The following is a 23,326-nucleotide window of genomic DNA, read 5'->3' as shown; positions in this document are numbered from 1 at the left end:
TTCTAAAAATGATAAATAAAATAAGGAAGCTAGAGTAGTACCCTTCTCTTTTTCTAAAACACAAGTAGCCTACAACCTGTCCCTGTCTGTTCAGAATTCAGTTTCTTCTGTTGCCACCTAAGATAAATGATGAATTGAGCATTCACAATTCTCCAAGAGGGAAGAGGGCTAGATACGAAATGAGAAACAAGGACATTTGAATCCCAGAATGGGTCACAGGTACTCCTGTCCTATAAACACTTCAAACCGTGTGCAAAAAGCAGAAAACATCAACTGCCTTCCTTCTCCCCTCCCTCAAAGGAATTTCAAATATTCCCTTAAAAGAAGGATATCCTCCATTTTCTTTACACAGTACTAAACCCTAGTAACATGCTTCTCTCACCCTTCCTTCCCCCATTACCTTACCTAAAGCAATTGGCTTTTGTGGAGGTAATCTGGGAGGCGGTGGTCTAGGTGGAACTTGGGATGGCTTTGCAGGGCTCTCCGATGTGGGACATCTCTTGATAGTTCCTTGATTATCATCCTCAGTAGAATGAGTTTCCTGTGGTATGAATATGGACTTAGGCTGAAAAAATACAGAAAAGGAAACAATGATTAAACATGAAATTACTAGTTTCATTCAAAAGGTAAAACATTAAACATTTTCTCTTACATATTAAATACTATTATATATCAGGCTTTTAAACTGTGTTTACTAGCTAAGCTTCAAGATTATTCAACTATCTGATTATCTTACATATATCCTTAAAACGTACAATAATGGGTTTTCTCAGAAAAAAAGGCCCCTTAATTCCTTCACAAGCTTTCCTACGTAGACTTGCTAAGTAAAAATATTTTTTTCTGATCTCCAATTTAAATGAGTCTCTTTTTATTTTAAATATTCAGGCTAATCAGATTTCAGTTCTTTACAATGCTAAACTGTCTGTTTTAGATGACTCAATGTCTTTTATGCTAATGCTTAATCTTTTAAGCTAGGGCAGGAGAAGATACCAATTAAAATTTTATCATACTGGAGAATACTAACACAGCAATATGGAATGGCTGAGAAACTTTCTGTGCAGGCATTGAAAAAAACTCCAGTCAGCTGACAGCTTAGAGAATTTATAAATTCTTATAAATGTGTCCCTTATTAGGAAGATTGCTTGCTGCAGCACTTATCTTTTTGAAATTCTAATGTAAAACTAAACAAGCAAGTGCAATATTATCTACCTATGCGAATCATAATTTTTTTCAAAACAAAATATAGTAGTACCACTGGATGCCAAGACTGGTCAGACTCCAATTGTCATTTATAATCCCTAATTTCAAACCTTACTACAGCTCATTTTATAACTAGTTCAATTTTATAACTAAAATTTGCTCTGCATATAAACTTATAAAATAAATTCATATTAGTATTACTATATTAACCCATTTTGTTTTTAAAAATACCATCAGAATAATTTTAGTATTTTATGATGCTTTTGACAAAAGGATTTTGTTAAAAATTTCTGAAATTACTGTCCTATCTTGTATTTTTAATGTAAAAGTACCTTCTGAGAGTTACACATCTATGATGATAAATTGCTATCCATTACTCATTCTCAGGAAATCTGTTACTAGTAGACCATACATAGATTTTGAAAGAAAAAATCTTACAAAAAATGTGAGATTTCCAATCAGATGAAATAATACTGACTCATTATTAATCATTTTCAAGTACAAATTTCTAGAACTTACTATTTAGAATAAACACTAAGTGATGAGATAACTAAAAAAAAGACAAATAATCACAATCATATATATCATGGTTAGTAACTTCATGATTTTTTTTTTTTTGTGGCTCCAAGTGAAAGTAAGCTACAGAGAAACAATACAGTACGAAAGTGGCAGATCACTCTCTCACACACACACACATACACACACGTAATTCAAACTGAAAATCCTGCTCACCTTTGGTGGCAAAGGAGGTGGAACTTTCGCTTTCATGGTTGAACTATAAAAACATGAGAGTTTAGAATCAAAATTGAATTGTTACTAAAATATAATTAATTTTTCAAAGATATGGAGGAAAATTTGCATAAACAAGTTCCCTTTTCTGAGATTATGAGTGTTTTCCAAAGTATTCTGTGAAATGTTCAAGTTATACTGAATGACTTACTCAGAAGTAATTAAGGAGATATGCTTTCTTGGTTTCAAATTAAAACAGGAAGATAACTACAATTCCAGTTTATATCAATCAGAAGGTAATTATTATAAAAAACATAAGTGGCAATTAGGTTTAGGGAAAAATAGCAAAATGATATAGTATAAAAATACATTACAAGCCTCATTTTTACTACTGTTAGATATGAAATATTTCTGATGAAGCTGATCAAAAGCTACATATATTTGCTGTAAAATTTTAGGTAGAATTTATTTGATTGAAGCTAAAATTCGTTAAAATTCATTACTGGGGTTTTAGATGTACAAAAAAATTGGAAGATGAGGGAGCATAACTCTCAGATGAGGAAAGGGAGGCTGAGAGGTAAAGTGACCTGACTCAAGGTCACAGAGTAGTGAGGTACAGAAGAAAACCTATGCCTCCATCCCTCCAGCTGTTAGGTGTCACTGTACCATGAAACTGCACCTTTCTTTACAGGAAAAAGAAATCTAAAAAAACTATGTATTAGTTTCACTTCACTAAGTGAAAATATGCCCTCTTTAAAAATACACTTATATCCAATGTATGTGTTTATTTAAAACATATCAGGGGATCCCTGGGTGGCGCAGCGGTTTAGCGCCTGCCTTTGGCCCAGGGCGCGATCCTGGAGACCCGGGATCGAATCCCACATCAGGCTCCCGGTGCATGGAGCCTGCTTCTTCCTCTGCCTGTGTCTCTGCCTCTCTCTCTCTCTCTCTGTGACTATAATACATAAATAATAAATAAAAATTAAAAAAAATTTAAAACATATCAGATGAAATTTAATCAACCAAGTACAAGCTTCTTTGTAGTCGTAGTAGTAATTATAGCATCTTCAAGTTACCAATTTACGACATTAAACTATAAGACGTATTTACTGTTTGTTAATTAGTTTCTTTCAAAGTTGTCATTAGCCAGTGCCTTGAACTGAATTTTGTCCACTAAAATTCCTATGTTGAAGCCCTAATGCCCAATGTGATTGTATTTGGACTTAGGGCTTCTAGGGTAAGGTTAAATGAGATCATAAGGGTGGGGGTCTTGATTCAACAAGACCTTGGAAGAAGAGGAAGAGAGATCGTTCCTTCTCTCTCTCTCTATACACATTGAGAAAAGGCTATCTGAGGATATAATAAGAAGGCAGCTGTCTACAACTCAGGAGTAGGGCCCTCCTATTCCTTAGATAAAGGAACTGAATGGGCAGTTCCTTTATCTAAAATACCCAGACTCCAGAGCTGTGACAACTTTGTTATTCAAGTCACTCAGTCTGTGGTATTTTCTTATGGCAGCCCAAGCTAAAACAGACTTGCTTGGTAACAAGAATACCCAAATATGTGAAATACCACATATATGTGAAGAAGAATATATATGTGGTACCCATATATGTGGAATACCCATATATGTGGAATACCACATATATGTGAACAAGAATACCACAAATATGTGGAAGCAGCTTTGGAACTGAGTAACAGGTAGAGGCTAGAAGAGTTCTAAAGTACATGCTAGAAATATGGACGCTAAGAGTAATTTTGGTGAGAGGTCAGAAAGAAGAAAGCTGGAGAAAAAGTTTCCATCATCTTAGAGTACAAAAATAATCATTCACAGAATGTTGGTAGAATGAGGGTATTATAGGATATTCTGCTGAGATCTTAGATGGGAATGATAAACATACTACTGTAAACAGGAGGAAAGGTGATCCCTGTTATAGAAAGGCAGACAACTTAGCTGAATTGTGCTCATATTCTAGTGTTTAGTGAAAGGTTAACTAAGGTCATAAGAGTGGGTCCCTCACTGGACAGGATTGGAGGCCTTCTAAGAAAAGGAGGAGAGATTTCTCTCTGCATATATGGACTGAGGAAAGCCCATGTGAACCTGGTGAAAAGGTAGCCATCTGCAGGCCTGAAAGAGATCTCTCATCAGGAACTAAACTGGCCAGCAGCTCGAGCCTGACTTCTGAGCCTCCAGAATTGTGAGATAAATTGTTTAAACCACCAGCCTATGGTATTTTGTTAATGCAGCTTAAGCTCACTAATACAACTAGAATAGAGAAAGAAACTGTGGTATAATCCATAATACTAAGTTACTAATGATATTAAAATTACTGGCAATATTAAGCTGTCAGATTTATGAAACCAAGCCAAATAATACCTTCTCTTTTATCAAAAACAGAAATAGAACTTACTGTTTAGATTCATCATCATCCCCTTCATCATCTTCTAAATGTGCCACATGCCCTCTAAGGACAAAGGATAATTCCACTGTCACTAAATGGACTTTAACCAAAATGGCTTAATAAATTTTAGAAAATGCAAGAAGGGCTACTGCAAGACAGAATTTTATTTCTGCAGCTTTACAGGATTTAGAATTAAACAACAGTACAACTTCAGGCTATAAGACAGAGAAAGGGGCAGACTTTACTCATCTATGACGAGAAGTATTTTAAGCTTAATTAAAAATCAAAATTACCGCTGATGTAATTCTTCCTCAACAGACTTCAGAAGACTCCTTAAAAGAAAACAAAAACAAAAACAAAAAATGTGAATAAATAAGCAAAGGAATACCAAGTACATATTTTCATCACTTTAACCTTACCCACAAATTTTTAAATTACTTTTTACTACTTACTAACATCCACCACAATGATTTCTATACCATAGAACATCAAGTTATACTTAATAATATATCTCTATTTTCTGTTGCTAATGTCTTTACACATGTATTTGAAATGAACAAAATAAATCCTAATGTCTACTGAAAAATACCAATTCAAACAGAGGACAACCCACCATGAAATGTCACAATAGGACTGACACAACCATAATTGCAGGGTCATAGTCAGGGGTTTCCAGGATTCAAATTTACCTGGAACATTTTACCTGACACCTGAAATTATATTTTCTTTTTTTTAAAATAAGGAAGGTGACACACTTTAAAAAAAACATGCTCTCAGGCAATCCTACAAAATGAAACTCAACATGTTGGATCTCTGCAAAAGCATGCATGCATGTGATGTGAATACATGAATGTAGTAGCACTTTGCTTTCACAGAAGACACTCACTTACCTGAAGTATCTGTTCTCCAGTGGTGTACTGGCAAACACATTTACACTTTTGGGAGACTAAGCCTGTATCAGACCAGGTGTGAGGATTTTATCATTAGGAGCAATTTATGACACTCTGGTATTCAGGAATGTAAGAGAGCACTCATGGCATTCCTGAGGTTCCCTTGCTTCTTTTCACTGCAAGCTTATCTCCTACATTACACTCTTCATAAAAACTCTGTAGCTTTCTTAAAGCCAATGGGATAGGGAGAAATATGGCTACCGAAAGACTGAGGTAAAAGTGAGTCCACAGAAAATTTACTTTCCTCCAAAGTTGTAAGGCCATTTTCTCCCTCTGATATATATTGGAAAAAACTGTCCTTAAAATTATCAAAACATAAGACCAAAGAAACTGAAAGGTACGGTTAGCTGGTATAAACAATTAACAGAATAGATTTTGGTATTTGGTATTTTAATTAGGCCAGCTTACTAACAATGTAAGTATTAAAAAATGACAAAGCTCTAGCTCAAGTGTAAATGACATGGGAAAATCATAAATTAACTGCAAATCCTACTTTGCAGATAAATAAAATTGAGGTATGTCAATCAAATCTATCATCCTATTCACAAAGCCCCTCAAGCGCTAGCTCTAGGAAGGCAGGAGCTTCTGACTTGAATCAGGAAAGCAAAAATGATGATGCCAGGTTATGAATCTGAGTCCTGCCTCTGCCTCTGTAAGCTGTGTGGACTTCAAGAAGTTACTCTGATTTCCCAATTCTTCAGTTTCCATATCTATAAAACAGGAATTATAACAGTACCTACATCAAAGTGTTTATCTAAAGATACACTGAATATGGTTAAAATGCTCAAAATAGTAATTTAGAATATATTTAAGTACTCAATTAGTATTTTCTTTATTATGATTGACTAAGCAATATTCCTTAAACTAGCAAAATGTGGTCTAGGGATTTCTGAGGTCCCTAGTCTCCTGTACGGGGTCTGCAAGAACAAAACTATTTTCATAATACATATGATGTGGAAAACATTTACCTTTTGCACTCTTATTCTTTTATTGAGAATGAAACTCTGGAGTTTTCCAGAGATTACAAAATGTATGATAACACAACAGATTAGTAGCAGACATGAGAATCCAGCTGCCTTCTATTTAAACCAGATATTAAAGAGATTTACCACTTTTCTTACTATTATTTTGTTTCAGAAAAATAGCTGTTTTTCATTAAAAATGTTATTAGTGGGCCCCATCAAAATGTCTGTTGAATTACACTTATATATATAAATAATCACAATTATTTGCTGCTTCTAAGTCTCATGAGAGGAATCAAGCAGTGTAACAAGGAAGGTATCATAAAGAGGTGCCACTTAAATTGGTCCTTAATGACGAGGAACTTTTTAAAATACAAACATAAAAATGTTATTTATGATAACATGTAATGAGTATATTACTATTTTAAATAAGTCAATATTTTAAAAAGGTCTCAGTGTAAATTTCCAATACAATAAATATTGACAGTTATAACCTATATAAACAAAAGCTCACCGGAGTCCTCAACGATTTTTAAGACTGTAAAGGGATCTTGAGACCAAAAATTGAAGAGGTGCTTCTTTAAACTATTTTACTAAGTTAAACACAGTACCCTCTGAAGTGTACTGTGGGTTTTTATATCATTTTAAAAGCTATGAAAAACACTTTTTCATTACATATAACAATAGTTTTTTTGGGAGGGATCTCTTTTTCCAGTAGAAAAATAATCAAATTTGAAAATAATTAAGAGGGAAATTAAAAATGTAGTTTCTTTTCAATTGCCATATTTAATTGGATTTACACAGCAGTCCATTTTAAAAGGAAAAAAAAAAAGAATCTTCCAGGGATTGTTAGGTTCTCCAAAAATAAGAAAGGCTGAATAAGAACACAGAAAAGCAGCTAGCCTATGGCTAGGGACTCATGTAAAATTTTAATTTATTTACTTGTAAATCTCCTATATGTTATAGATATTTTGTTTATAGAATTCATGAAATTTTAAAGAAAAGTAGGATATATGATTTGCTTCTCAGGCTTTTTAAAAGAGAAAATGAAATATCACTCAATTTGCTAAGAGGTTCATTTATAGTAAATACTGTATTTTGAGTGTCCTAGAGAAAAATACGACACTGATTTAACCAACAAGATTGGGTGTTCTACAATGAACAGTATCACTATTCACTAGTTGATGTGGATTGTTCTGTTACGAAAATTTTAGAAAGTAATGAACAAAATAAAACAAAAATGATGCCCACAGATACTGAATTACTAAGTCAATCTAAAATAACTACAAAATCTGGATGCAAGGTTAAAAATGGAACAATATTGCAATATAGATTTAATCAATAAAGTGAAGAAACTGATACAGGGAAGGAAAAACCACAGCCAAAATATTTAGCATATTCAAATTAGGTAAGAAATTCACGCTGCTGGTTACTAAAATCTGAAATTGCCTAACTGGCTCAAAATAATCTTTAAGTATTGTCCTGATGATATTTAAAGACAAAACAACAAAAACCTTCCTATTTCTTTAAAACCAAAGAACAGTTCTATTCACTCATATTCATATCACATTCACAATCAACAATTACTTACTGAATAAATACTACAGATAAGGGCAATTAACAAGCATTTACTAAACCCTAATTGTCCTAAATGCTTTGCAATGATTACTACATTTTACCCTTAGCACCCTACAAGGCAGGGACTATTATAATCCCCATTTTACTAGAGAAAATGGAAGTAAATTCCTCAAAGTCACATAGCTTACAGGAAGAGACTGTTTTGACTCCAGGCCTGGCATTTATTACGACTATATATTCAATTGTGCCAGGAACTGTGTAATTCAGTTTACTCTTCATTATCTAAGACTGTAGAATAGAATCTATCTTTAGAATTTTTGCTTTACATTAAAAACAAAGTCAAAAATAAGTTTTATTTTAAAAATGGTATTTTGTTGGTTTTAAATGATCAGAAAAGTTGATCCCAATAAGTGTTTAAAGAGAAAACAAAACCCAGTAAGTCAAAATACTATCAACCTACTAAGAAAAACAAAAAACCCGCAAACTATCTTAGTTCCTGTTTGGTCTGGAATAGGTAGAAACCCATAAATGGAAATCTGTCTGCCTGATCACCTATGGAGAAAGCAGGAAATCCTGTGAGTTTTAAAACACTGCCTAGTCACAAGAATAAAGCAGACATATCAGTACAGTAAGAGAAGTGCTACATCCATGCTCATGTCACATGTATGTATATACCTGTACACGAAACACAGCCAAAGGTCAAACTTTTGGCCAACCTACCTTGCCAGTGATTCGTTATATAGAATACAGTTCCTTAAGCAGGGATCCAATTAATCAAAAAACGAAGGTTGGGCAAATTATTAACATTTTACCTAGCCAAAGTAACTATATACTATGAAAATGTCTAACAATTCAATTAGACAATGGGAACTAAGGAATCTGGAAAAACATTTAGTGATGGGCCATATTTTTTTTTTGCATTTCTGCAAGTATATAATTTAAAAATTTATTTAAGATGAACCAAAGAAGTATAAATGAAATATTTCTCCAAATTATCCACTGTCTCTTAAAATATACCAAAATTTGCCAACAAGGTCCTTAAAACCAGTGACCTTAAATTTAGAAAAAATAACATAAAAACACTTCAGAATTTTTATTTACTAACCACTATAAGACAAATTTTCTTTACTGTCCATCAATGAATCAGGACAGATTATAAATAGCACATAGTTCCTATTTAGATAAAATTTCATTTTTCTACTAAGGAAATTTTATGCTTATTTTCTATTTTAGGAAACCTAAATCAGGTAATTTTAAAAACTTCATCGTATTTAACTCAAGTTCAGTTTAAATCAAAACTGATGCCTTTCTCTAGGTTGTCATTCAAAATCTTTTCTTTGTGTTGAGAAAAGATAGTGTATTTAAACACTTCGTCAACAAAAAAGGAGAGAGACATGATATTGCATTATTTTTAAATTTGAGCTACTCATCTTTAGTCACCATTTCTCAACTGCTTAACTTAAAGTATGGATGGATGGACGTATATTTCTCAAGTCTTTAAGTGAAATCCTACGTTGAAATTTTGAGTTGTTCTGATTATCACAACAACATCTATATTGCTGGGAGATTTTGGCAATTTAAATAGTATTTCCTTACAAATTAGATTTTATAATGATAATCTATCCATGAACTCAGGAAATGAGAACCTACTGGGAAGGGCAGAGTCCTATCCCCTGACCTTGGTGACTCAGGAGTATGAGCAACTTAACACTATTATACCTTGTAAGCTGCCTTTTCACCACAGTGCTGCATCACCCACACAGTCACTGGCATAGAAGAGGCCTTAGTAATTGTTGGATTTACTTCTTACATGAACTGATAATTCTTAAGACACTAGACACATTTTAACTATTATCTGCTTTTTGAAAAGATCTCAATGGCTATAAAGTCAGGATAAAGATTTCTACAGAGTATGAATACCAGCTATTTTCAGAGCCAACACACCTGGAACATGTACCAAAGCAAGTTTTATAAGGAATAAACAGGTCAACTTTAAAAATAAAATTAAAAAAAATCCTGAAACATATATTGTCTTCAGTTGGAACATACTTCATTTCCTCTAACAAGTAAGATCTACAAAGTAGCTTGATATAAAAACCTTAAGGTAATTGTCCCCATTATGACAATTACTGACTAAATGATTAGCAAAGTAGCAGTGAAGAAAAGTTAAAAGCATATTATAAAACATATCTACCAGACTAATATAATTTACTTCTGCAAATATTAAAACATATATTAAATATATTTATTATATATAATAAAATATAGTAAGTATAAATACATAATAAATATATTAAAATATAAAGTAACTTAATTATTCTTGAACTTAAACTTAATTTAAAAAGAACTTTACTTACTTGTTTGCACCCAAAAAGTAACTACCTTGGTGTCCTTGTCCATATTCTAGTTGTAGATCCTAACAGTATAAAATTACATATTTAGCAAAATAGTAGTATCACAAATGATACACAAATATATATATTTTAAAAGAGAAACCCCAGACTGCAAATAAATCTGTATTGCTATATGTTCTTAAAAAAAAAAAAAAAGGCATAGTAGGACTTCCAACAATAAAGTGTGTCAGAAGTTTGTAGTTGTGGTTCACGTATTTATTTAAGTTCTTTATTTTCATGGGAACTTGCTTGAATAATATATGCAAGTTTCATTTATGGTTATTGCTTTTGTAGTTAAAATTTGCAAAAGTCAGTTTTAGAAAGAAAAATGCTCAAGGTATTTGATATCAAGCTATAATGAAGGAAAAATGATTACAGAAGAGAACAAGCAATAAAAATCTTGACCTTGTATATAAGATGTACAAGAAGTATATGTGTGTGTGTGTGTGTGTGTGTGTGTGTGTATACACACACACACACACACACAACAATCACATATTTCTACCATTGTTTCAAGCAGGTAATAATTTTTTAAAGATATAGAATAGGATGGTCTTTTAAAGTAAATTCTATAGATGAATATGCATATCTAATTTAAGGTTGTAAATTACACTTAAAGGATTTTTTAATAATTTTTTAAAGAATTAAGTAGCAAACCTTCAAGTAAGCATTAAGGTAGTTTCTTAACTAGACATTTCCACTGAATGCTACAGATTGTAGAGAGTTAAGAATTGAAATTCAAAGGGACTAACAATATATATCCTCAACTGTCTTCTTGAGGAACAATGTTTTCTAACAACCATGGAAAATACAAAGTAAAGCTTCCCTTCCTCCCCTTCTTATGTCACTGTATTTCAAGCATGGTTTTAACAATAAAGAGGGAATATTTAACATTTTAAATAAATTTTATTTTCATTAGAATATAGTGTAAAGTGTTTCCTAATTATACAAGATATTGCCAAATGCACAACCAGGATTTAGTGCAAAAGATATCTCCTTCAGGTAGCCTTCTAAGACTATGCAGGAAGAAAAGTGCAACCTCTTCCATGTCTCCACAGCATTTCATATACATAGTTCTCCTCTAGCACTCAGACTGTCTTTTTAATTAATTTATTAGACAAGTTCATAAAAAAAATAGGAGCCAGGCTGTAAGCTCCTCAAACAAAGGGATACTGTTAAATCCATCTTTCTTCCCTACAGCCCACAGTCTAGAATACTGAGTACTTAGTACACACTACTAGGCCCTTAAAATAACTGCTGGTTCAAATGCCAACAGCTTATTTTCCTATAAAGAGACAACCAACACTTCAGCCTCATTAAGATACACAAATGCTAGACCGCAAAAATACTAAGCCTAGGAATATGAGGATTCTAAGCAATACATTGCACTTAAGTGAAAAGCACTGTAACATTAAAGTACTCCAATACCTGTCAAAAAGATAACTAATGAAAAACAAAAATCCTGGTTTAGACAAGATTCAAATTTCGTCTTCTTCAATATTTCTGTTCTTTCATGTATAATGAATGGTCATATCAGTGACAGAAAAGAAAATACATCATAAACAAATAAGATTAGTAAAATGTCACACTGGCATCAGATGAAATTCTAATGAAAAAGGATACCTGTTCTAATTCATAATGATATATCTTAATAGGATGATAGCACTATTATCACAAGACTGCCACACAATTATTATGCTGCACAGTTTAAGTGGCCATGACTTTGTACAGGAACACTTAACCTTTGGTATTCAGTAAAGAGAAGTACTAATTTTAATGAATACACTTTCAAATTCAAGTTTGTTTTCTTCAGCTATAGGTAACTGCACCACCTCTACCATACCAGCAATCTCTTCAGCCAACAGAATCTCTTAAGCCCTAAATTAAATGATGGCTTCTAAAATTGTACATTTGTACAGAGTGGCCATGGTTATATAAACACAGATGTGGCTGTTGTAGGAACAGTCACTTATGATACAGAACCACCAGGTTGATGACAATGATTTTTTAAAAAAATCAAATGAGATTAGCAGAGTACTTAGGAAGTAAGAGAAGAGCCTAAAGTAACAAGTGTAGTATTTTAATAGAAAACTGAACATAGGTTCATATGCAGAATAACATTCAGGCCAGGGAAAAGCTGAAGATAGAAGTCTGATGATTAAATGCACCATGTCTCAAGCCCTAAGGGGAAAGCTAAAATTAAAAGGGGCTCATTCTTTATTAATTCCTTCTCCATAAATCAAGTTATGTTTTTAGTAACCATGGAACAAAAACAATGTACGAAGAAGGTCATCAAATAAAAGAATTATACTAAGTCCTTCTAATAAGTACTGTCATTTAATTCAACTATTATTTACGAAGAACCTATTATATTTCAGGAATTCAGGCAGTAAATCATTTAAGAAAAACAATCGAAAGAAGTAAAAAAGAAAGAAAGAAATAGGAAAGGAAGCAAAGTAAAACTTGGGCAAAGTTAGTAGCTGTTTATGTATCTTTAGAAGAGCCTAAGGAAGACTGATCTAAAATGCTTGTCAAAAAGTACTTGGAAGCAATTCTATAATAGAAAAATGCTACCAAAATTAGGCTTGGAAAAGCACTCAAGATAACCCTAGATGATGGTAAAACACAACAATCCTTTGTAAGCTAAAGAATACATTTGAACATGCCAGGAGAGAAATTAAAAAAAATTAGTAGCACAAATGAGGCAAAAGCTTATTAATGAATGACAATGTTTACACAGTAAAGTCAAGTAAGTAGCAACATGGCTGGAGACATGTAGCCTCCTCATACAGATTCAACCTGAAGGATCACACAAAATTAAAAGTGGTTACTCTAGCCTGATCAAAGTATCTTTTTGGGTTAGAAAATCCTAACTTCAGTTTTAATGAATGCGGAAGCACTGAAAGCATTGAAAAAGATAAAGGACAGAACACAGAACACCAGAAAAGGAAAACATATGATCAAGAAAATTTTATTATGGAGTTTTTTAATATGCCCCTTGGTAGGTTATAAACAGCAGGAAGTTAATAGAACTGATACAACTGGCTACAGAAACATAAAAGAAAAATTATTTTAGCAATCTATTTTAACCTACAAAAAAGAGAACAGCACAAGAGAATTTTTTCCTCATCAAAAAATGAGAAAATTATGATGCAAATAAGGTTATTTTAAGATATCTTTTAATAATGGTAGGTAATTTACAGAAGTAAAAAAGGACTAAATCGTGGACAAATACAAAAATATTTAATTTCTTAAAAAAAGAGAAGCCAGTGAGGTCAGGACATGCAGAGTGAGTGGATGAACACTAATATTATTCATGAGTCTTACACTGGCAAACTTGGAAATGAAGAACAGCAGGGTAGGTCTGCCATTCCAGAGAATGTCCGATCACCGGGCAGTTATGAAATGAATTTTCCTTAGAAACTGTCTTTATATGTATTAGGTAAGAAGATTAACTATACCACATAAATTTAGTATGTGAAAGTTTAATAAACTTGAAATAAAATTGGCATTTACTATTTATTTTCCAGAATACATTTAACTTTATTTTTGGACTTTATTCAATTTTGACCTAATTAAGGGGAAATCTTAAAGCACTTTTGTTATGTTTACTAATAATGATCAAATAGGTGTATCTTTTTGACACGTTTTTAATTATAATTTAAATATTTTATTCTTTTTCAGGTGTACTGTAAAAGTTTCTTTAGAGCAAAGATTGTTATTTATGTTCCTCCACAGCAATTAACATAGTATTTTGCATATAATTAACTTTAAATATATTTTTCACTGGTATATCGGATAAAATATCCAGTAAAATTAGGTAAGTTAGAAAAAAATTGGCCACAGTTAAATAGATTATATAATCTTTTAACTGAAGACAGCATCTTTTACATCAGATAAATCCATTTTTAAAGTTATGGGCAAAACTCTTACTATTTTCTAAATAATATATTTTATGAACCAACATATACAAAGTATTATCATTCTCCCACATAATATAAAAATGACTAAGGATATGTTTACACTTTTTTTCCAACTGAAGTATAGTTGACACATATTACATTATTTCCAGGTACACAACATAGTGATTTAAAATCTCTTTATACTATCTCCCCACAACTAGAATTACCATCTGTCACCATATGACATTATTACTTCCCTATGCCATTTCATTCTGTAACTAGAAGCCTATACCTCCTACTCTCCTTAACCCATTTTGCCCATCTCCCACCCCCCTCTCTTCCGGCAACCACCAGTTTGTTGTCTGTATTTATGGGTCTGTTTTTTCCTCTTTTTAGCTTGTCTGTTCATTTGCTTTGTTTCTGAGATTCCACATATAAGTGAAAGCACATGGAATTTGGCTTTCTCTAACTTTATTTCATGTAGCATATCTTCTAGGTCCATCCAAAGTTTTGCAAATGGAAAGATCTCATCCTTTTTTTATTGCCAAATATTCCATTGTGTGTGTGTGTGTGTGCGTGTGTGTGTGTATATCACATCTTCATCCATTCATCTACCTATGAGTACTTAAGTTTCAATGTCTTGGCTATTATAAATAATGCTGCAATACATAGAGGGGTCCATATATCTTTTAGAATTAGTGTTTTCATTTTCTTTGGGTAAATAAAGAAAATGTAGTAGTGTAACTACTGGATTCTATAGTATCTCTATTTTTAATTTTTTTCAGGAACCTCCATACTGTTTTCCACAGTGGCTGCATTAATTTACAACTCCACTTCACAGTGCACAAGGGTTCCTTTTCCCCCAATTCCGTGACAACACTTGTTATTTCTTGAGTTTTGATTCTAGCCATTCTGATAGGTCTGAGGTGATATCTCATTGTGGTTTTGATTTGCATTTACCTAATAACTAGTGACGCTGAGTGTCTTTCCATGTGTCTGTTTGGCCATCTGCTGTCTTTGAAAAATGTGCTCATTTTTTAACCAGACTGGGTTTTTTTGGTGTTTAGTTATATACGTTTTTTAGATATTTTAGATACTAACCCCTTACTGGATATGTTATTTGCAAATATCTTCTATTTGATAGGTTACCTTTTTGTTTTGTTGATGACTTCCTTCTCTGTGCAAAAGCTTTATATTTCAGTGTAGACTCAATAATTTACTTTTGCTTTTGTTTCCCTTGCCTCAGGAGACCTATCTAGAAAAATGTTGCTAAGGCAACAAGAGATTACTACCTATGTTTTCTTCTAGAAGCAAAACTCTTACTATTTAATTATTACATCATGGTGAGGTTTTTAACTTTGGCATCTTCGCAAAACTTGCAGATCTTTTTTACTAACAATTCTAGAAATCAAGCTCTGTTCTCCAGGTTTCATATTTTATGATTATCTAATTTTAAAAAATCACTTTACTGTAATAATGAAATTTGAGATATAATAGTCTCAATTCATTTACAAAATTATAAAATGAATGCACTTGGCCCTTAAAACAATAAGAAATCACTGATGATATGGGAATTTTAAGCAACAAGGTCTTTAAAGGGGTAAATGTTTTGAGGTGCCTGGGTAGCTCAGTTGGTTAAGTGTCTGTTGGTTTCAGCTCAGGTCATGATCTCAAGGTCATGAGATCGAGTCCGCCCATGGGCTGCACAGCATGGAGTCAGCTTAAGAGCCTCTCTCCCCTTCTGCCCCCTCCTCTGCATACATGTGTGGGGACTCTAAAATAAATAAAATCTTTAAAAACAAACAAAAAAGGGGTAAATGTTTCTTCCGGGTCCCAAAAGATTTACAGTTGTCATCTTGGTACCAAGTGCCTACTAAATGACATGCCAGACATTTTGGGTTCATCAGGTTTCTAGTGGCAACAAGTATTTGTAACAGTTGGAAATCTTGCTCACAGTGGCAAAGTTTTAGGACTGATGAAATTAGGCAACTGAAATAGATAAGGATACTTCATACCCATTAGGATGGCTATTATCACTCTTACACACATGCACACATAAAAAGAAAATAACAAGTGTTGATGAGGATGTGGGGAAATTGGAGCCTTTATGCATTGCTGGTAGAACTGTAAAAGGACATAGCTGCTATGGAAAGTGGCATGGCATTTCCCTTAAAAATTAAATGTAGCGGAATGCCTGGGTGGCTCAGCTATTGGTGTCTGCTTTTGGCTCAGGGCATGATCCTGGGATCCAGGATCGGGTCCTGCATTGGGCTCCCTGTGGGGAGCGTGCTTCTCCCTCTTCTTGTGTCTCTGCCTCTCTCTCTCTCTCTCTCTCTCATGAATAAAGAAATAAATCTTAAAAAAAAATTAAATGTTGAATTACGACATGATGCAGCAAGTCTCCTTCTTGTTATATGTCTTGAAGACCTAGAAGTAGAAGCTCTACAGATATTGCACATCGATGTTCATAGCAGCATTATTCACAACAATTAAAAGGTGGAAGTAATCCAACTGTCCAATGACAGATAAATGAACAAACAAAATGTGGGTACAGACACACAGACACCTCATTCAGCCTTAAGGAAATTTTGACACATGCTACAACATGGATGAATCTTTTAAAGATTTTATTTATTTATTCATGAGACAGAGAGAGAGAGAGAGAGAGAGAGAGAGAGACAGGCAGAGGGAGAAGCAGGCTCCATGCAGGGAGCCTGACATGGGACTCGATCCCGGGTCTCCAGGATCAGGCCCTGGGCTGAAGGCGGCACTAAACCGCTGAGCCACCCGGGCTGCCCAACATGGATGAATCTTAAAAGATGTTGTGACATGATACTAAATGAAGGCAGCCAGTCACAGAAGGACAAATATTGTATGAGTCCACTTACATTAAGGTACATCAAAGAGACAGAAAATAGAATAGTGGTTGCCAGGCACTGGAAAGAAGGAAGAATAGGAATTACTGTTTGATGGGTAAGGAGCTGCACTGTGGGAAGATGAAAATGTTCTGGAGATGGATAGTGGTGATGGTTGCACAACAATATGAGTGAACTTAATGCCACTGGACTATACACTTAAAAATGGTTATAATGGTAAATTTATGTTATGTATATTTTATCACAATAAGAAAATATCTATGGAACATGTATATGTTGATTAATAAAAGAGATCACGAGTGTGAGCTCAGTATTCGTGGAAAAAGATTTGATGACGTAGGGTAGAGGCAACATGGACTAGTGGTTTAGGTTTAAATTCCTGAACCAGGCTGACTCAATTAAACCCCACCTCTGCCATTATTTAGCTGGGTGGTAAGACCAATTTCAATTTCGTTGTACCTTAAATCCCTCATTTGTAAAGTAAGGATTTTAAGTTAATAATTTGAAGTGTTTAGAATGGCTTGTGCTTAAAAACTTGTAGATAAATGTTAGTTTTTATTACCATCGGAGGTAAACTTTTAAAGGTTGACTTTATAAATTGTAGGATCTGACAAATATGTCGTTCATCCCTCTTCTGCCAGAACTATCTAACTATCCCTAAAACCCTCTGTCCTAAGAAACTCCTGATGATTTGGGGGTGGGGGCAGTTCTAGGGAACAGAGCAAAGATAACTTATTCAGGTTACGAGGACAGTTCCAGAAACACAGAGCACAGAAAAAATGAACTGTAATTCTAAAGACTACGCATCTGGGTTTGTTATTTTTCTAGACAATATTAATAAATAAGTCACTTTAAACTTTTGATTCTGTGGTATTTCTACAACAAATTTCATTGTCATTCTAGCCTATATATGTGTAATTCTGAAAAAATCTTTAATCCGAAAATCACTGACTGTTTTCCTCAGACATTTTATTTTTCTTGCTCTTGTGGACAGTTAATTCTCAATCCTTACACTTTCTGGTCCTCCCTAGTACTTGATGCATCCTTCTTTCTTTTGTGACAGTCCATGTACTGACTTTTTCCAGCTTTTCAACTGCTTCTTCCCTCTCTCCCATGTCAGTTCTACCTTTGACTACAAAACACAGGGATCACCCATTGTGTTAACCAGTTTTCGGCACTTCTTCCTCCTTTGGCCCTAATTAGGGAACACACACAATCTCATGGTTTCATCTATCACTTCTTCTTTTATGACTTTACTCTTCCTCTTCTGAGCTAATTCCATAATTCCAGGAGTAGTATGACCATTTCTATGACTTCAGCTCTTTATCTGCCATCTCTCAAAACTGTGGCATGTGCTAATGATCATTCCCATGAAATGTTAGAGGCAGTTGCCCACTCTCTTCCTGAAGAATCTATCATGGTTCCTACACTAAAATGAAATCAGTCTTAGTCTCTTCCAGAAGCCAGATAATCACATTAACCCAAAAAAGCTCTTCGCTGATTTCCACAGCACTATTACATATAGTTAGCCTCTCGCCATCGTCAATGGTCACCACTTGTTGGCAATCCAATATATTTTGCTGCATGGCTGAAAGTTTATATGTCCAAGTATTTTCTGCCCATCAAGACAGCAACTTTCTCAAAAAAAGAAATTGCATGTAAATAGTCTCTTTCATGTTCTACAAATATTACAGGGCATAGATTTAAGAATTTATATAATCCCTTAAACCAACCAGAGGCTAAAGAAGTAGGTTAAGGCAGAGAGAAAGAAAAGAGAATGAAAAGTCCAAAGGAAAGGCAGAAAAGTACAATCCAGGAGTAAATATGGAGGCAACTTGGAATCCTGGCTAGCTATAAACATAGAAAAGACTACTTAATACCAATTTCTAAAAGTACTATTTATTTAATATTTACCAGGGTTAATTTCCCTTTTTCTTTACCTAATGGTAACACAGCCTTAATATTTATAACTTCAGGGAGGCTTTAAAATCCAAATTTTGGCCTGAGAAAACTGGATATTACCTAATGTTACAAAGTTAAAATTTCACCTGAGACTGATTTCATTGTTATTTTTTAAAATTATATATGCATAAATTATTTACATAATATATAAAACAGTTATATATATGAATGGAGATGTATACATATGGATGATTTCTAGTTTACGAAAATAAGTCACATTATTAAAACTGAACATTTTTATAGGAAAATGTAATTTTAAAAATTTGGGTGAAAAAATTAAATACTTCTCATAAAAAAGGAAAAGTTTTTAATTTTTCATTGTAATATATTTGAGTTGATACATCTATTTAACTTGTTTTGGGAAAAAACGGCTATAATCAATATAGCTTGCTAAATAGCAGAAACTTATAAAACAATGCTTAAACTGGTTCATTAAAATTGGACAAAATATTTGATCAAAAAAACCCCAAAAATAATTAAGACTAAACAATGCTGACAAAGAAAATCAGAAGACGAGAAATACCAGATTAGATCTTGCAGTGTAGTATATTTCTTCTGAACTGTCCAAAAAACCATCACTGTCGGGCTGTTTAGCAGAGACCAAAAAACCCAAGTTATTTACACTTAGACTAAAAGCCACAAATTCACAAAGGGAAACTGTCACAAGTGAGGTAAGTCCTGCTAACATAATTTTATTAAGGCAAGTGCCAAGTCAAATTATATTAAAGAACTTCTAAAATAGTAATAATGCAACAACTCTGCTCTGTGATGCAGTTATTAAATTAGTACTGAATTTAAATACATGCAATGCCAACTTAAAAAGAAAAACAAAACACAAACTCAAACTGCCTTAACAAAATACTATTAGCATTTATAAATATCATGACTAGACTACTTTTTGTTTTTAATCTCCTCCATCCTCTACATAAATGTTGGGCTTAAGTATTTTAAATAATAATTTTAAGAAGTTTTCTTTAACCTTCCATGCTGGTATACTGAACTAGAATAACTCCATAATTTAAAAGCTAAAGATTCACTTTGTATCTTTAGTCAAGTGGGTTAAAATAGGCACTAAATTTAAGAGGAAAGTTCCCATTTCAATCCTTAGTACTTATTAACAGTTACTTTCTTCTCATTATTGAATAGGAAAGAAAAAATGAAACATATAATCTGGAGCTGTAAGAAACTAATTTTATTAGGATTAATTTTGTTTTTTTAAGTCTAATTCTTTGTTCTTCCACAGAATATTATCATCTTAAATATTTGAAAAACATGTTGCTTCTAAGACTGCATCTAAAAATATCATATCTGGACAGGTATATTTAAAATCTTAACAAAAAAGAATCATGAAAAGAATATTGTGAATGACATACTTGATCTACTATGTATGCCTAGTCTCTCCTAAGTTTTAGTCCAAACAGATTTGACTCTACCCTGATGTTTAGAAAACTGGCTTACACTCTTAAAAGGCTGCCCATAAATTCAGTGAGATGCCCTTTTACTAGTCCAACATTCTAATTTAAAATGGTGGCATTTGTCCCAATAAATGCATACACAAAAAGCCCCTCAAAAGTTGAGAAACAAAAATCGGGGTGGGGGGAAGGCCAGCATTAGAACATTTAATTGGAGAATGGTAAAACTAGTAAGTTTCTCCTAATTTTGAGAATATCCAATCTCAGCAACACAGATTTATTTTTTCTAAATTTTAGAATTACTTACCTTTTTATTTCCCCAAATGCTTTTAAAAATATCAGTAACTAGATTTTTTTAGTCAGTATCAATATCTCAAAGACTAATTAAAATACTGATTTTCAGTGTTAACATTTCAAGACTACTACTTACAAGTTCATGATGTGGTTCTGTTTCCTTCCTTAAGGGTGGATCAAATTTTACTTGGCCAACTAAAAAAGAAAAGAAGTAAAGCCACAATCTGTTTCTCTGTTTCTATATTCTTAATTCTTAATGATGTAATAATTTTAAGCTACCCCATGGGAAAACATTTAATTTTATCATCTACCATAAAGTGATTATAACCCAAAGATTTAAATGAAGAATCTGTTGGCTGAAAAAAGCCCAATACAGTCCAGGTAGGATATCAAAGCTTAATCTGTTAATCCCAAGCCTCTTCCATAGTAAAATAAATAAACAAATAAATAAATAAATAAATAAATAAATAAACAAACAAATAAATAAATAAGATAAATAAAATAAAATAAAATAAAATAATCATTAACAAAATTACAGTCAGGATCTAACTTGTTACTTCACTGTGACCCAGCATTAATTAGAGGCAATCTTAATTTAGGATTTAGGTGGGTAGACAGCAACTGAGGCAAAGTACTTTTGGAAGCCAGCCTTCAAGATGGCCTCTAATGATGATTCCTGCTCTCCTGGTGTTTATAAATTTGTGTAACACCTTCCAACATCACTAGGGTTGGTCTATGTGACCAAGTGAATATGGCAGAGTGATGGTATATCACTTCCAAAATAAGGCTTTTGTCTTGGGCTTTCTCTAGTGGATTACTTTTTCTGGAGAAGTCACACTTTGAGCAGCCCTGAAGAGAGTCTACATGGTACATAACTGAAGCCTCAGTGAAGAGTTATGTAACCTCAGAAGCAAATCCTCCAGCCCAGCCAAGGTTTCAAATGACTGCTGCCCCAGCTGATATATCTTCTTAAGAGACCTAAGCCAGATCCACCTAGCTAAGTTGTACTGGATTCCTGACCCTCAGAATATGTGAGATAAAAATGCTTATTGTTTTAAGCTGCTAAACTTTGGGATAATTTGTTATGTAACAATAAATAATATACCATTGTAGCTCAAGTATAAACTAGCTAGGGCGTACATAAATTAATTGTACTACTCTCACCTTTTCCTTGCTATTATACTGAATGTTTCACTACCTTTATCTTTAGTTTCTATATCTCATTATCATGATCTACTTTTATAACGTGGGTAAAGCATTTATGATCACTGAGATAAAAGCAGAAGTAAAACAATAAATGCAATAAAAAACATTAATAAATAAAACAATGCAATAAAAAATTAAAAAGACAAACAATCACAAATATGTTACAGTTCAACTAGTGAAATAGCAATTCTCAGTCAAGATAGGGAAATTAGGGATCCTTGGGTGGCTCAGTGGTTTGGTGCCTGCCTTGGGCCGGCGTGATCCTGGAGTCCCAGGATTGAGTCCCTGCATGGAGCCTGCTTCTGCCTCTGCCTGTGTCTCTGCCTCTCTCTCTCTGTGTCTCATGAATAAATAAATAAAATCTTTAAAAAAAAAAAAAAAAGATAGGGAAATTAGTGAAATTTCAAAGTATAATCACTTTGATACTCGCTTTGATTTTAGCTTTGTATATAAGATTTATTATGAATGCTAATACAAATTAAAGGAGACCATGGGATTTAAATATTTAGCAATAGAAGGCATAAGTACAAAAGACTGGGAAATAGAGCTGTATAAAACCTCCAGTTAAGTATGTATATAGTTTATAGCTGTTCTGGACCAGGTATCAAATTCTGGCCCTTAAAGGTGAGCAGGTTCTTCAATAAGAGGTTCCTCATACTTGTCCATAACATGATCACACATCTAGGACCATAAGGTAACTTTTAGTAAGGTATTAAAAATTTATATTTATATATATATATATATAAAGTATATATTTATCTCACCTTCATAGAGGCCTAGTAAACAGCTCTCATCTACATTTATCATCAAATGATGTATTACAAATCATGTAATAAAGTTACATAAGGATAGTTTGTGCATCTATCTGCTTTGTGTTTTTGTCGCATGTGAACAGGCCAGTTTCCCCTACATGTTCACTGAATGCTCGTGTGCAGGGATGTTGTCTTAGACTAACTTTCACGTCAAGGACAAGACTTTAACTGTAGCAGGTATTCAATATCCCTGTCCTCTGTGGGAATGCATTCCCAGAAAGGGAGGACTGCACAGCAGTCCCTCTGGAGATTCATTATTCATACCTGTTCTCTTCAAATTCCCTAAAGTTATGACAAGCTTCTTCCAGAGAATCATCCAGCTACTGTTCAAATAGTTATTGTTAATTATTTAGCTCAATAATTATTTAGCACACAAGGCTAGTTATTTAGTTCAATAGTTATTTAGCACACAAGGCTGTGTGCTAAAATGTCCTTCATAACACCAGAAGCTCTCAACTTTCTGTAATTGTCTATTGGTCTTGATCTCTGTTTCCTTTTTCATCATCTTGAACACATGTCAAGCCACACACCACAAATTTCTATTTTAATATCCAGACGGAAACGCCTTTCTTAGCTTCTCCGAGACAGCACCAATGCAACATTACCACTTGCTGAGCCTACACTAGCAATTACAGGTCCAAACTACCT

The 23,326-nt window shown here is 33.4% G+C and overlaps 1 protein-coding gene across 9 annotated transcripts in view; it reads right to left on the bottom strand.

Annotated features, from left to right (window-relative positions):
* The window catches only part of MAP4K3 (mitogen-activated protein kinase kinase kinase kinase 3), a 183,473-nt gene that overhangs the window by 33,622 nt on the left and 126,525 nt on the right, over positions 1 to 23,326 (bottom strand). For 4 of the 9 annotated variants that reach the window (XR_012003160.1, XM_026018984.2, XM_072767246.1 and 1 more), the window contains 8 exons: positions 20,797 to 20,855; positions 19,478 to 19,540; positions 10,179 to 10,237; positions 8,542 to 8,574; positions 4,625 to 4,663; positions 4,341 to 4,394; positions 1,933 to 1,975; positions 406 to 565 (listed from right to left, as the gene is read on the bottom strand). Coding sequence is in view for 7 of the 9 variants with exons in the window: in XM_026018984.2 (XP_025874769.1) it covers positions 406 to 565; positions 1,933 to 1,975; positions 4,341 to 4,394; positions 4,625 to 4,663; positions 8,542 to 8,574; positions 10,179 to 10,237; positions 19,478 to 19,540; positions 20,797 to 20,855 (510 nt within the window). In the remaining 2 variants the exon portion in view is untranslated. The remainder of the gene's footprint in view (positions 1 to 405; positions 566 to 1,932; positions 1,976 to 4,340; positions 4,395 to 4,624; positions 4,664 to 8,541; positions 8,575 to 10,178; positions 10,238 to 19,477; positions 19,541 to 20,796; positions 20,856 to 23,326) is intronic. The other 5 variants (XR_012003161.1, XM_026018985.2, XM_026018987.2 and 2 more) reach the window with 3 other exon arrangements.

Source organism: Vulpes vulpes, chromosome 8, assembly GCF_048418805.1.
Source record: "Vulpes vulpes isolate BD-2025 chromosome 8, VulVul3, whole genome shotgun sequence".
In the NCBI taxonomy this organism is placed as follows: domain Eukaryota; kingdom Metazoa; phylum Chordata; class Mammalia; order Carnivora; family Canidae; genus Vulpes; species Vulpes vulpes.
This window is presented reverse-complemented; position numbering and strand designations above follow the sequence as displayed.